Source organism: Bubalus bubalis, chromosome 23, assembly GCF_019923935.1.
Source record: "Bubalus bubalis isolate 160015118507 breed Murrah chromosome 23, NDDB_SH_1, whole genome shotgun sequence".
NCBI classification, from domain to species: Eukaryota; Metazoa; Chordata; class Mammalia; order Artiodactyla; family Bovidae; genus Bubalus; species Bubalus bubalis.
The window spans coordinates 15,291,630-15,305,324 of record NC_059179.1 but is presented as its reverse complement, the minus strand read 5'-3'; the positions used below and the strand labels follow the sequence as shown (position 1 = coordinate 15,305,324).

The 13,695-nt window shown below is 36.7% G+C and overlaps 2 protein-coding genes across 9 annotated transcripts in view; one reads left to right on the top strand and one right to left on the bottom strand.

Annotated features, from left to right (window-relative positions):
• Window positions 1–251, top strand: part of LOC102413289 (protein FRA10AC1) — a 39,540-nt gene extending 39,289 nt beyond the window's left edge. For all 6 annotated transcript variants that reach the window (XM_044935381.2, XM_006043491.4, XM_006043490.4 and 3 more), the window contains exon 15: window positions 66–251. In XM_044935381.2, coding sequence (XP_044791316.2) covers window positions 66–108 — 43 coding nt within the window. In that variant the 3' untranslated portion in view covers window positions 109–251. The remainder of the gene's footprint in view (window positions 1–65) is intronic.
• Window positions 252–2,450: 2,199 nt separating this feature from the next.
• PDE6C (phosphodiesterase 6C) overlaps window positions 2,451–13,695 on the bottom strand; it is a 53,540-nt gene continuing 42,295 nt past the window's right edge. The window contains exons 16-23 of one of the 3 annotated variants that reach the window (XM_025274330.3): window positions 10,012–10,112; window positions 8,213–8,335; window positions 8,064–8,127; window positions 5,518–5,592; window positions 5,319–5,402; window positions 4,773–4,926; window positions 2,972–3,045; window positions 2,451–2,777 (exon numbers count right to left, since the gene is read on the bottom strand). In XM_025274330.3, the coding sequence (XP_025130115.1) occupies window positions 2,990–3,045; window positions 4,773–4,926; window positions 5,319–5,402; window positions 5,518–5,592; window positions 8,064–8,127; window positions 8,213–8,335; window positions 10,012–10,112 (657 nt within the window). In that variant the 3' untranslated portion in view covers window positions 2,451–2,777; window positions 2,972–2,989. The remainder of the gene's footprint in view (window positions 2,778–2,971; window positions 3,046–4,772; window positions 4,927–5,318; window positions 5,403–5,517; window positions 5,593–8,063; window positions 8,128–8,212; window positions 8,336–10,011; window positions 10,113–13,695) is intronic. The other 2 variants (XM_025274329.3, XM_006043488.4) reach the window with 2 other exon arrangements.

Below are 13,695 nucleotides of genomic sequence, written 5' to 3'. Positions count from 1 at the left end.
GTGTCACCTAGTAATTTTTTTCTCTGTTGATTTTAATCAATATGTATACTTTTTCTTTTAAATAGGGAAGAAGAATTTGATGAATATTTTCAAGATTTATTTCTGTGAGATGAAAGAGGGATGCCTACATTCCTTAATGTGAAGTGTACTTTGAAATTCTTCACAAAAGTTTTGTCTACAAGTTGCAACTTGAGTGGTTTGTCTTTGGAAATAAAAGATCCATCTAGGATGGATTGTCAGATGCTTTGAAAGTATTTTCAGTTCTATTGGAGATACTTTTCCCTATCTCTTACATATTTTTTCAGTTGCTTACCTACAACTCTGTTCCATCTGTAGCTCAAGGATGGACCTAGTACACTTCACAGAGATCCATTGTTCCTATTTTTATGGGTTTTTCTTTTTTCCCCACTGATTTCACATTTATTTTCCCTTGCCTCAATTAGTTTATTTAAACTTTTAGGGTTATTGGGGTCTTACAAAATTATAAGGTAGATTAATTATGTCTTCAACTTCTTTACTTTCCTTTGACACACAGGCACCCCTCTTGAGAACCTGTTTTTTTCATTAGCTACCTTTTCTTTTTTTCCTTACATTTCTCTTCCTTCTTACCTTTGCCACTTAAGGGAGTTTGTTATAATCTGATTTAATTCCCCAGTGTATGGGTAATTTATTATAAAGTAAATTAATAGCACAGGAGGCCAAATGAGATTCCAGTAATCTAAAGCAGCATATGTGTTCATGAAAGTTGACTCTCCAGTAAAGATTATGCTGTAATATAATTTAACTGAACAATACTGTATGCATAGAGCTTGTCTCAGATACAGTCATACATAATGGATATACTTATATGCAGAGATATATTATAAAATGTAATTTGGGGTCCATACCCCCAAGAGTCAATGGATGTGCTTCAAGACATTCTAAACACGCCTACAATCGATATGTAAACTTTCATGATTGTGTGTGTTTTAGGGGGAAAGGATCCATAGATTTCATCAAATTTTCAAAAGGATTTATTGATTTTTTTCCGAAAGGTCAGACCCATTTTTACAAACAGCAAAGTGATGAATACTGGAAAAGATGCATGATTTGGTGAGTAAGAGAGGACCTATAGAAAACAGGTATTTTGTTGAAAATTAAATGACATTTAAACATGGAATTATTGGCATTAAACTGTAAAACAGGTATTTATAGTATCTTATTTTTAAATAGTATCAGATTTTCCTTTTATTAAAGTTATTATTCATTAATTATTAGATCACTGTTATACATGAGACACTGCTAGACATTTCTACGAAGGAAGTAGCTAGGAAATAACTCGTCATTTCTAAACCATCAGAAAACAGTAAATCATTGTTGATAACCAACAAATAAATAGTTTGTTGTGTCTTTTTCTTCTCACTACTTTTAGTGAAAAAGAATCTTGATTTCGGAGGAAAAAGTGTTGAAATATCCAGCAGGAAAACTGATGTTATTAATAGAATATATGAAGCCAAAACATTTTTATGATAAAAATTAGTAGTCATCAGAATATAAAACTCCTGCAAAACTAAACAATGACTGGGAAGAATATTCAAAGACCCTTTTAAAATAGATCCATATATTTGGTATTGCAAGTATGGTTTATGGACATCAAGTTCATTTGTAAATTTAAATCATTAAATGTAATCACGGTGTTTAATCCATTCATACACAGTGACAGATAATTGGAGTCATATTTAAAGGAGTCTTTGAGAAGGCCTCAAGATGATGTTTTAAATTTTTTTAATTGAATTTTTATCTTTTATTGGAACATAGTTGATGTACAGCATTGTTAGTTTCAGGTGTACTTGCTGCTGCAAGTGAAGTGCTGTTTACTGTTTCATTATCAAGAGTAAAAAGTGGAGGAAAGAGATAAGCATTTCAGGTGGACTAACATTTAATATCCTTTTTCTTTGTTTCTTATATAGTACTTAAATACATTATACATTCTGTACTGTATTTGCTCTTACATTAAGACATGTTGATGAGAGATTTCTGGTTCAGAAAAGGATGTGAGGTGTGAATCATGTTATGGGTTGAATTGTGTCCCTCCTGAATTCCTGTTGAAATCCCGATTCCCAGTACCTTAGAATGTGGCTGTATTTGGAGCTAATAAAGTAAAATGAGGTCCTATGAGTAGGTCCTAATCCAGTATGACTGGTGTCCTTAAAAGAGGAGAATAGGACACAGACGCACAAGGGAAGAGACCGAAGACCAGGTGAAGACGGCCATTGACAAGCCAAGGAGAGAGGCCTCTTGAGAAGCCAGCCCTGCCAACACCTTAATGTTGGCCTTCTGGTCTCCAGAACTGCAAGAAAATAAATTTTCTTTTGTTTAAGACACCCAGTATGGGGCAGCTTTTTTGTTATAGTAACCCTAGTAAATGAATACAATTAATAAGATCTTTTAAAAAAAGAATTGGTGACTAGTTTCAGGATTATATTATTTTTAATTTAAAACAAATTGGCACCAAAAATGCACTTATTTTTGTCTTATTTTGCACTTTTGTTGAACTTTATTTTACTCTCATGGCTTTCAGGCTAGCAGTATATTTTCTTATGCTAGTCACAGGGTAGCCTTCCTGAAGAGTCTCTGTTACTTGATGGTTTGATGAATGAAATTTTCTGATGTTCTTTTTTAAAGTTTTCTTCAAATGTAGAAACAATATTTGTAATTTAGACCGGTTGGACTGTCTTACAACATTAGACATGTTTTGGATTTCTTGTCATCACCACCACCTCCTGAATCTTCTACAGCTAGGAAAAAGGAGAAAAGCAATATTTTCAGGAATCAGTGGATATATAGTAGTTTTTTCCTAATATTAGAGTAACTATATAGCCTAATTCATAGTTTTAACCTATATCAAGTACTAAGAGTTTGACCATTTAAAAATTTGAATTCATATTCAAAATTAGTCCATTTAGAAAATAAAATCTAATAAATGACTAACCAGTTAATGTCTCAGTTCTCAAAAGAACCACTGAACTATCCAGTCTGGGAATCTGAGTTGTTGCTTTGTGTTGCCTGCAGATAAAATAATATTCTTAGTTTACAGAGACTTCTCAGTGTAGTAGGAAGAAAATTCAGAAGTAATTTTTATGCAAATAAAGTATAGAGATCCATATCCAATATACCGAATACTAAATTTAAAAAAAAGTCAGGAACCACTTAAAGGGCTTGATATAGTGTTCATTGTAAAATTGGGATAAAGATTAACTGTACTAAGAAATAACTTTTTGCTTTTCACTTGCTCAGTAAAAATAACCATTTTTGTTATCTTTTTGAAGTGCAGCTCAGATCTTAATCCTTTCATGTTGAAATCCATCCCTCTAAGGACTTCCCGTGCTCTGTAGAGGACAGATCCATAAGGAGGCCTTCAGGGTAACACACCCATCTGGCAGAGCTGCCTGCATTCCTGGCTTCATCTGGTATTTTGCTCTCTTTGCTCTCTAGACTCCAGCTACACCAGTTTTCGAGTTCTTCAGCGCACCAAGCTTATTTCCACTTCACGGCCTTTGTGCATATCCTATTCTTTCCTCTCCTTTCCTTTAAAACTCTTCCTCCTTTCTTTGCTTAGAAGAAGCCTGTCTTCAGTGTAGCATAAACATCCTTCAGGAACGACTTCCCTGATGCCCCAAGTATGCTTCTTCTGATAATTATAGTTAAATAATCGATTTTTCACTTGGCGCTCCCCTACCAGGTGGTCAGCTCTGGAGATAAGGACCCCATCTTTCCCCAGGGCCTAACACAGGGCCTTGTACAGAATACACAGCCACTAAACATTTAAGTGAATGTATATCCTAGAGTCAGGAACTCCTATTTTTATTCTGTTGAATGATATCCTCAACCCTTTAAGCAAAATGCTTTCTCCCTCTGAATTCTTTAAAATATCACTAAACACATGAACCGTCTAAAAAGAATGTTGCATTTTTTTTTTAACAAGGCCTTTCCAGACAGAGATGGTTTCTTTAAACAATAAGAATTTCCTACAAAACCTTTTAAGTCTTGAGCTCTTGAGACAAAATACGAAACGATGACATTAGTATTCCACTTTCAAGATGTCATTTGAGTCATCTGATGAACTAATAGGTGATCGTAAGCATCTTAACAGAGGCTTTCTGAAGATTATGTTAAACTTAACAGAGTGACTTCAGGAGTAGAAATTTCATCAGGATAAACAGCACTAAGGAGAAACAGCTGAGGCACAGAGTCTTAGGGTACCTTCAAGTCACCCCACTCTGCTGGCCATCTTTACATCTAGGGCTTCCTTAGATCTGGAAATGAGGCTGGAGATCTGTAAAGTTTTCTCATTATAAGGAGAGGAACTTTAAGCTCAGAGAGGTTAAGCAAGATGCCCAAAGTCTTACAGCTAATACAGAATGTTAGGGCTAAAATTATTTTCTCACCTAAACCTGATTGATCCCATTAATCCTATGGTTTTCATATTATTTCTTAAAATTCAGTATTTTGCAGAGGTACCTCAGGAGCCACTTTACTGAGTGGATGAAGAAACCTAGCCCTAACCCCAACTTCAACTGGACCAAGCAATTCCATCTTGAATTACAAAGTAAGATCTTGTTCAAGGGGATAAAAACCCTGAAAACCACTAATCAGCTTCTTATAATTCTCAGTCTGTGGGCAGTAAAGCAAATTTCCTGTTTGCATTTACTTTTTATGCTTTTGTCATGTGAGATTAAGCTCTGCTGAACTTCCAGCTACTTTACAAGAAGCCAAAACAGATTCCATCTAACCTTTTTCCGTCGTATTTCCTTTTTCCTGCTTTTTCATCTCTTCAATTACCTTCATCTTTTCATCATACTCATCAGCTAGGGATTTCCATTCCACTCTGTTGTTTTGAAGACCATTCAGCATAGGTGTGATTTCTTTGTGAAACCGTGAAAACTCCTAGAGAGAATTTTAGGTCAGAAACTACTTAAATCATTTGGTTCATTTTCAGTACCTTTCATACGCAGAGAAGGAGCCCTAAAGAATTATTACAGTGCTCAGAGCTGTTAGGATGAGATTAATTCAGTACCTTGTAAGTGGGAAAGGTAGCTCTTGTCTTTCCTGCTCACCTAAGTAAGTTTATTCAATTTGCTTACACCTGAGTTCTCTCACCTTTCACTGCATCCTTGGAGGAAAGATAAGGGTAATACCTCAAACTACCTTGGAGAAATGATGACACCCTTAGTGACTTTCCATGAGGGATGAGGGTGACTTTGATTTTAGTTACAGTTTGAAAGAAAACTTCTCATCCAGAAAATGATATATGTCACTCAAATAATCTGTTTACTTACCTTATATACAAAAGTACAGACAAAGTCAATAAATCCAACTTGAAGTTTAGGTAGTTCATCTTTTTTGTTTCTGTCCATCATAGGCTAGAAAGAGAGAGAAATTCTTTAAAGATAATTTTCTAAGATCCAGTGGACAAAACAGACTGATTTGTGTCGATAATTTTTAATCAGTAGTGCGTTCTTATGTCAAGGTTTTTACAATGGGTTGTTGCTGCAGCACTGTTCTCTCCAGATCTCCTTGTTCCCAAAATTCATTTGCAACCAGGAGTGCTACCTGCAAAGAGGGAGGACATGATTCATGACAGTCATGATTCATGACTTACTAACAGAATTTGCATTTTATCATACCATTTTATCCTTAGATGAGTAACATTTAAGGACAGAATTTATAATTAATGCTTGAGGTATTGTCATACCATATGTTCTTTGGCTTTAAAATGATGTTATTTACAGATTATATTGAAATGGACAAGGGGGATTTCTCTACCTACTTCAGTGTGGTAGACTCATTCTGGGCGTGCCCATCTTCTAGCTGCTATTACCCCCACCTCTCAACAATAAAAAGGGGAGAAGGGAGGATGTCTAATTCTATTTCATTATGCTTCAAGCTCCAAAGCTTCCCAGATCCTCCTTTTGTCCTGCTTATCATCTGCCAGCATCTAGCATGTATCTGCCTATGTGTTTATGCACATACATGCACAGCTTAGAACACCACTTCACCTGATTAATAACTCCTGGTGGCTCAGATGGTTAAGCATCTGTCTACAATGTGGGAGACCCGGGTTCGATCCCTGGGTTGGGAAGATCCCCTGGAGAAGGAAATGGCAATCCACTCCAGTACTATTGCCTGGAAAATCCGATGGACAGAGGAGCCTGGTAGGCTCCAGTCCATGGGGTCGCAAACAGTCGGACACGACTGAGTGACTTCATTTTCACTTTCACCTGATTATGTTGTAGGGATATTTGAGAGTTAATTTATATGGTTTTTTAAAAACCATATTTATCAAGCTTGTTGAACACCTTCTAGCTGCCTTACATTGGCATGATCCAGGCTTACCAAGAGGAGTTAAGATGTGACTTGGATCTTTAAGATGCTTACAGTCTAATGAAGTCAGTCATGTAAAGAATGTGGAAAGTTCTATCATATCAACAGTTATCAACTGCTGTGGATCAAGGAGAAAGATAAGGGAGGTTGCATTTATGCTGTATCATCAAGGAAGACTAGTAGCTCGCCAGTAAAGAAGAAAGGGAAGAGTGTGCAGATAAAGTTGAATGTTTACGGCTTGTGTGAGTAGGAGCTTAAGAGTGTGAGGCAATAACATGGGAAATAAGAGAAATAAATTAGGGAGTATGAGTTAAGGACAGGTAACAACAAACCATGTAAGCTTCGCTGGGAAGTTTAACTTGATTCTCTGGGCCAGTAGTTCTTTTTCTTTGAGCCATACAGTCCCTCCAAAGTGCACAAGTGGTACAAAAGTGGATGCCAAGAGAGATTAAAGTACAGTAACTTTGCTCTTTCCCTCTTACAAAAAGTGATCTATGTACAGCTTTTTGTGCAAGGAAAATAGACCATTTCTTTTTTCTTTAAAAAAGGTTGAAAACTTCCAGCAGTGGGGAGTTTAGAAGGCTTTTTAAGCAAAGCAGTAGCCAAGCAGAGCTCTATTTATAAGCATTCCAGCAGCAAATCAGAGAAAGGTTGGAGAGTTCATGCTAAGAGAGGATCACTGAGGAGGCTTCCACCATAGTTCTGATGAAAGAGGGAAAGTAAGAACTAAGAGGGTAAAGAGTGATGGACAGAAATAGTTTTGGAATGAGGGACATGGACTCAAGCCTGAGCCCAGGTTTGTGGCTTGGGTGACTCTGTAGATACAAGAATTGAGGAGGAAGAGCAGGCAGTCAGTGAGGAGGAAGCACAGGTGTTTGGTTTGGAGCCCAGCTATTCTATCTTAACAGATACAATCCACATTTACAGTTGAACCCAGGGAATTCTGGCCTCTTCTGCTTAGGGTTCTCCCTATGAGTTAACTGAGGGAGAATTCTTTCATCGATTAGCAGGAAACCAAGTGGTAAGCAGATGGCTCCCACTCATTCCCCACACTCCCCAAGGGTGGGGAAGACCTTCCTTAGAAGACGCCCTTAAACTGAACATGCACGGAATCCCTTCGTCCCTGGGATTCTCCAGGCAAGAATACTGGGGTGGTTGCCATTCCCTTCTCCATGGCTGACAGCACACTGAAGAGGAGACTAGGAGAAGACCGCCCTTGAGGGATGAAGGCTGATGACTCACCCTTGCTGCATGCTTTATCTCCTCTACCAAAACCCAGATGCTCCATGAATAACTTTATGTGCACTTCTTACAGCCTGTCCAGTGATAACAGGAATTCCTTCCAGAAAGCATTTTCTTTCTAAGGTTCCTTCTGTTTCCCTTGTCCTGGGCGTGATCAAATGACCTACTGACATTTGTGAGCTCTTGAAAGCTGTTTGCTTTTCTTCTCTTAACAGAAACCCAACAGGGAACATTGTACTTTTGTCTTAACTTCTTAACTTCCTTTTTTCTTCTTTGTAAATTATAAACTGATGGTTTCAGAGGACAGGTCCAGGGTAACGAAGGTAACTGCTTATACAATATATAGTCATGTAATTGACGGTTATAATTAAATTCTGAGGTTGCCAGATACCCTCACATTCACTGTCTCATGCGCCTAGGCAGAGCCGAGGCCCTGACAGAAAATGGGAACCACTCACCTGACTTTGTACCTCCCAGGGCTTGGTTATAGCTGACAGATCACACGCAGTCATCATCATCGCCCTGTGAAAGAAAACAAAACATGTTAAAATAGAAATAGACAACAAGTTATTTTTGCCAAAAGCAAAATAAAAATTTGACTTCTCACATGATAATCTCTTTTTTGGTTGGATCAATGGTTACATATTTGATGGCCTCTTCTTCAGTTTCCATTTTTTCACAGGCATCAACAATTTTTTGAAACATAGTTCTCTTCCTAAAAAAGAGACAACTGTGCGACAATTTTAGCATATAGGACCAGAGGTTTAAAGTGTCTCTAATATGTCCTTTCAGGTTTCATGTTCCCACTTTGCATCAGTTGTCCACATTGTGGACCCAGGGAGGAGAAGAGGGAATGGCTGTGTAACCTTGATACAGAAAGGGTTTAAGACAGAAAAATCACAAGTCAGAAAGGAAAAAAAAAAAAAGTAAATTTAAATACATTAAAACTAAGAGCTACATGTGACAAAAAGATCATAACAAAGGCCACAGGTTGTGATGAGACATTGTAAAGTATAAAACTAACCAAATATTAGAACGTAAAATATATGAAAAGGTACAAAATTATAAGTGTGAATAATAATATTCTGTCTCACATTAATAAATATATTTAAATATGCCCAGATCAAGAAGAGTCCAGATATGGAATAATAGGAACTCTTGTAACACTGCTGGTAGGAGTTTAAATTGGCATATCTACTAAGGAGTGCAGGAGTTTTGACGTGTGGTATAAAATTGAAGATATGCAAACCCTACAGCAATCCCACTTCTAGATATGTACTTTACAGAAACTCATATACACAAAGATATACAATGTAGGCAGTGATGAAAAATTGGAAATAATCTAAATATCCATGAATAGAAGAATGGCTAATTATGATAAAATCACACAGTTGAATATACATCTAAAAAGAATGACCTGGATCTCAATTTACCACCAAGCTAAATCTTTAAAATGTTGTGTAAAAACAAGTTGCAGAAAGGTATATACAGTATGATACCATTTATGGAAAAATTTTAAACACTTAGTAATGCCATAGAAAACATGAATGGGAAGGATGAATACATAGCAATACCAAGACAGTGGTATTTGTGAAGAAGTGGGGTGGGGGTGTGGCGTTCATGATGGAGTGAGTACAGAATGCCTCAGTTGTACCACTTTCCTTGAAAAGATGTCTAAGACAAAATCTTAGCATTTGTTGAATCTGGGCTATAGCTATTTGGATATCACTTATCTATTTCTAAGTATCTGCTTTCATGTTTGAACTTTTTAATAATTGAATTTTTAATGAAGGATTGGAGAGGCATAATTTAATACTGCCCAAGTTGTTAACTATTTAGACCCTGTAACTAGTTCACTTTGTCCTAATGCATTTTACTTTATAGTTCACCAACAAGAAAATGTACAGACGCTTGGAGTATCTGGTCTCCTTGGTAATCATCATTATTATTATAAATAGGTTAATGCCTCTGCTGTACATAACTCATAAATTTTTTTAGTTTGTTAATGTGCATCAGCATCACTAAGATTTTTCAGCTCTCAGACTCTGGCAGGATCAAATGTCTGAGCCTGCAACTCTAAATACCCGACTGTGAACTATGATGAGTTCCCCAGGTCAAAAGGCACCGTGTGAGGTTTTATAGCATCAGTGTTCTGGCAGTGTATCTACTTTGATGCATATTCTTCAATTGAAGTTTCTTCAGATAACAAACTAATTAATATTAGGGGCTTAACTTTTAAAATATGTTTCCAGATGTCCAGCAAATCCACCATCAGTTATCTTAAGGGTATTTACTAGTAATCCAAAAAGAAAATGAAGAAATGTGTCTCTAAATAAATGTCTAAACTTTAAGGCCGTGGACCGTGGAAGGCGGAACCACACAGAGTATAGGGAGTTCTGTACTTACTTGAAATATAAAGCCAGGTCGGTCGCTATTATCGCAACTTCAAACAAATGAATAACTGTTTCATACTGGCGTTTATTTAGGTTCTGGAAGATGTTTAAACTCTAAGATTAAAATTCAAAATAAAGTGCCATCATTAATTTGCCTTTGATTCAACAAACAAACCACCCTATGATGCTTAATAAGAGCATCTTATTATAGAAAGAAGATAAACGAAGTCTTAATTTTCTTGCTTTCAGTTTTCTCTCTTGGATTAAGTTACCTCTTTACTTATACTTTGATTAAGATAATTTAAACTCTTAAAACAGATTATTAGCAAATATTCATGTAATCAGTATATAAGTTTTCTTCCAGGACCATTGCAATAAAAACAATAGATTTAAAATTTTCCGTAGTAATTGAGAAACTTTAATAAAGAATATCTGGTATTTGTCCAATTGTTAGACATGTTGAATTATTTACCAGATAATTTCAGAGTGATTCTAGAAACTATTGGAGAGCTTTCAGAAGCTGCAGATTACAATAGTACTCACACATGGAAAAAAGTAAATCTTCCAAGTTGTTTTTAAAATGAAGTCTTGCAATTCTATTTTACAATAACTTATTTCTACCTTTCTTCAAAGAGTTTCCCACCAATAGTCTCCTCATACATGGATCACCCTCAATTTTTTGTGTTCCAGAAAACAAGAGTGTAAATCTGGGAGTGGTTTTTAAAAGATAAGATATTCCAAAAAGAACATTTTTAGGAATACAAGCCAAAGACAGATGTGCAGTGACAAATGAAGTCAACAGTTAAATACAGAAAAATCCCACTGGAAAGGAGGAAACAGTCTCTCCGCCTATGTAGAGACAGAGGCAGCATAATGTAGAAAAGAACACTGGGTCAAGCACCAAATAAAAGCAGCAGACACCTAAGGCTTCCCACTCCCCAGGCACTGTTCTGAGTGCTCTATGAAAACTCTTAGTGACACAGCAAACCACAGCAGAGAGAGGTCAGGAAACATGCTCAAGGCTGAACAGCTAGCACACAGTAGAGCCGGTATAGCGGGCGCTCCACTGACTCAGTCAGGGGCCCAGGTTCAGGTCCCAGCTTCCCCACGTGGTAGTTGTAGCGTCCTGGACCCCTCACGTAACATCTGTAAGTATTTGTTTTCTCAGATGGGGATAACAGCAGCTGCCCTGCTAACTGCCTGGCACTCAACCTGTGATCAGTAAATATTTGTGGAATGTTGATGCAGATGAGACAACCAGGAATGCATTTAGAAACAGTAAATTGCTACACAATTTAGTTATTGCTGTATCATTATTACTGGTAAGTTCTGAAGTTATCCCCAGTTTAGAATTTCCAAACCCAAGAACAAATATAGCTCTGTCATTCCAGGAGACTGAAATACTAGAAAGCAAGAAATGGACTAGAATTATGCATGCATAATACAGCCTCCACTTAGGTCATCTTTTTATAACTTTGAAGTCAAGAAAAATGGCATTTTACACAGCAGTGATAATGAGTTCATAATAGCAACTATAGCTAGACTTTTTAAATTGATAGAAGACATGGCAATTGAATTATACTCCAAACTACAACAAACAAAAGAAAACTTGTCTAGATCAAAGTCCATGTCTTGCTTGAAAGAGACAGTCCTCAGCAGCGCCTTGGGCGTAATCTCTGCCCAAATCTTCTGGATATAGGTTATTTTTAACTGGTCTGGACTGACCAGGAAAAGGGCAAGTAAGTGGGCTGTCTGGCATTTTAATCCCACTTAACCCTCCCTGATTTGGGTACTCTGGTGGCCTGCCTTTGGGTTGGTGGTGACCCTGTGGCGTATTTACATCAGTGAGTCATTGTCCTTATCTGTTCACCGATGCACGTTAAATGTTTCCCAGAGTAATGTGTAGTATGTAATTCCAACACATATTTTGTAGGTCCAGTAGCACTTCAAGTCATTCTTGACTGCTGTACTAAGGAGAAAAAAGGGGATCATGTGTGGAAATGCCCTAAATTTTTAGACAAATTATTAGTAGCACACTTTTAATCACTTTATATGTCATTTTCATCCTTATTATATACTGAAAAAATCTGCTAAAATAGTGGATCTCAGGTCTTCTCACCACGCACAAAAAGGTAATATGTTAATTCATTGGACTGTAGTAATGATTTTACTATATATCCATACATCAAAACATCATGTTGTACACGTTTTTTTTTTTAACTAAAAAAGTCAGAAAAAAAGAGCCAGAACATTATAGAATGGGGAGAGGGGACACACAAGGCAGGCTGCCAAATTTAAATAAACACTCCCTTAGGATAGACCTTGTCTCTACCAAGTGCCAGACTACAGACCACACGACCAGCGACCACAAGTATCAATATTTTTTATGCACCAATTACTTTTAATACATGTTGATTTTATTTTTAAACCTGGATACTTTGCTATTTGCTAAATATATGTGTGTGAGAAAAAAAGCTGTGTGTGTGTGTATATATATATATAGAGAGAGAGACAGAGAAAATACATTGTACTCCATTTAAGTCATACCTTTTTCTAATCCAGAACAATAAAACAGCTCTATTAAAGCAGACTGAATGGCAAACATTCTTTCACTTTACAAAGTAAATCAGTGTTGCATTTTTTCTTTTTTTTTTTAATATAAATGTATTTATTTGAATTGGAGGCTAATTACTTTACAATATTGTATTGGTTTTGCCATACATCAACATGAATCTGCCACGGGTGTACACGTGTTCCCCATCCTGAACCCCCCGCCCACCTCCCTCCCCGCATTTTTTTTTAAAAGATGACACACTTTTAAAATTAGTATACTTAAGAAAAAAGGGTGTACGTTCAACTATTCAGTACTGCTTCCTTTGTTGATAGCACAATATTCCTGATTTTCACTTTGCCTTCACTCATTTTTACTAGACAAGTCTCTAATTGAAAAACCCTTTCTTAATTCAGTATTATTTTTTATTTCCTCTTTTCCTCCTCTCCTAGCAAAAGTTCTTAAAAGAAGAGCTTGTAAGTAGTTTCTTTTTCAGCCATGGATATAGATTCACATAAAAGATCCTGTTTCTGTTTTATATTAGTTATTAGAAATCCCTTGACCAAATTTATGGCCCATGTCTAATAAATATTTATACCTCTCACTGTACACATTGTGGGCCTGCCCCATACTTCATCTTATTTTTATTTTCCCATTAGCCCTCATTTTTTCTTCAATGTTACATGTATTTTTGGAAGCTCCATTAAAAACTTTTTGGAACAAGTTGAGGATTAAACATATATACATGCATGCAGTTGTTTTTAACAGAGCCAGTAATCTTTTAATTGGAGCAAAGGGTCTTAGAATGTAGACAGAGCACGGAAGAAGGAAGGATGTCCCTCAAAAATCCAGTCTGACACACAGAGCAGCAGCAGAGGATGAGCTGATGGGGAGAATATTCTGTACATTTGCACTGACTTCTATTACTTAGTCATCTGTGCCAAAGAGAATGCTTTGGGTAAAAAGGAATGAAGGCAGGAAGGTTGGCATCGATGATCAGATCCTAACACAGACCCTGTAGCTTCACAGGCTTTCTTAATATGAGCCTTCCCAAAAGCCCAAATCAAAGAGGTGGGTTCTCCAGACCAAAGAAATAGAATTGGTGAGACAGTCTGAATAAATAGAAAGCTGAGGCTGTCCTCAGTG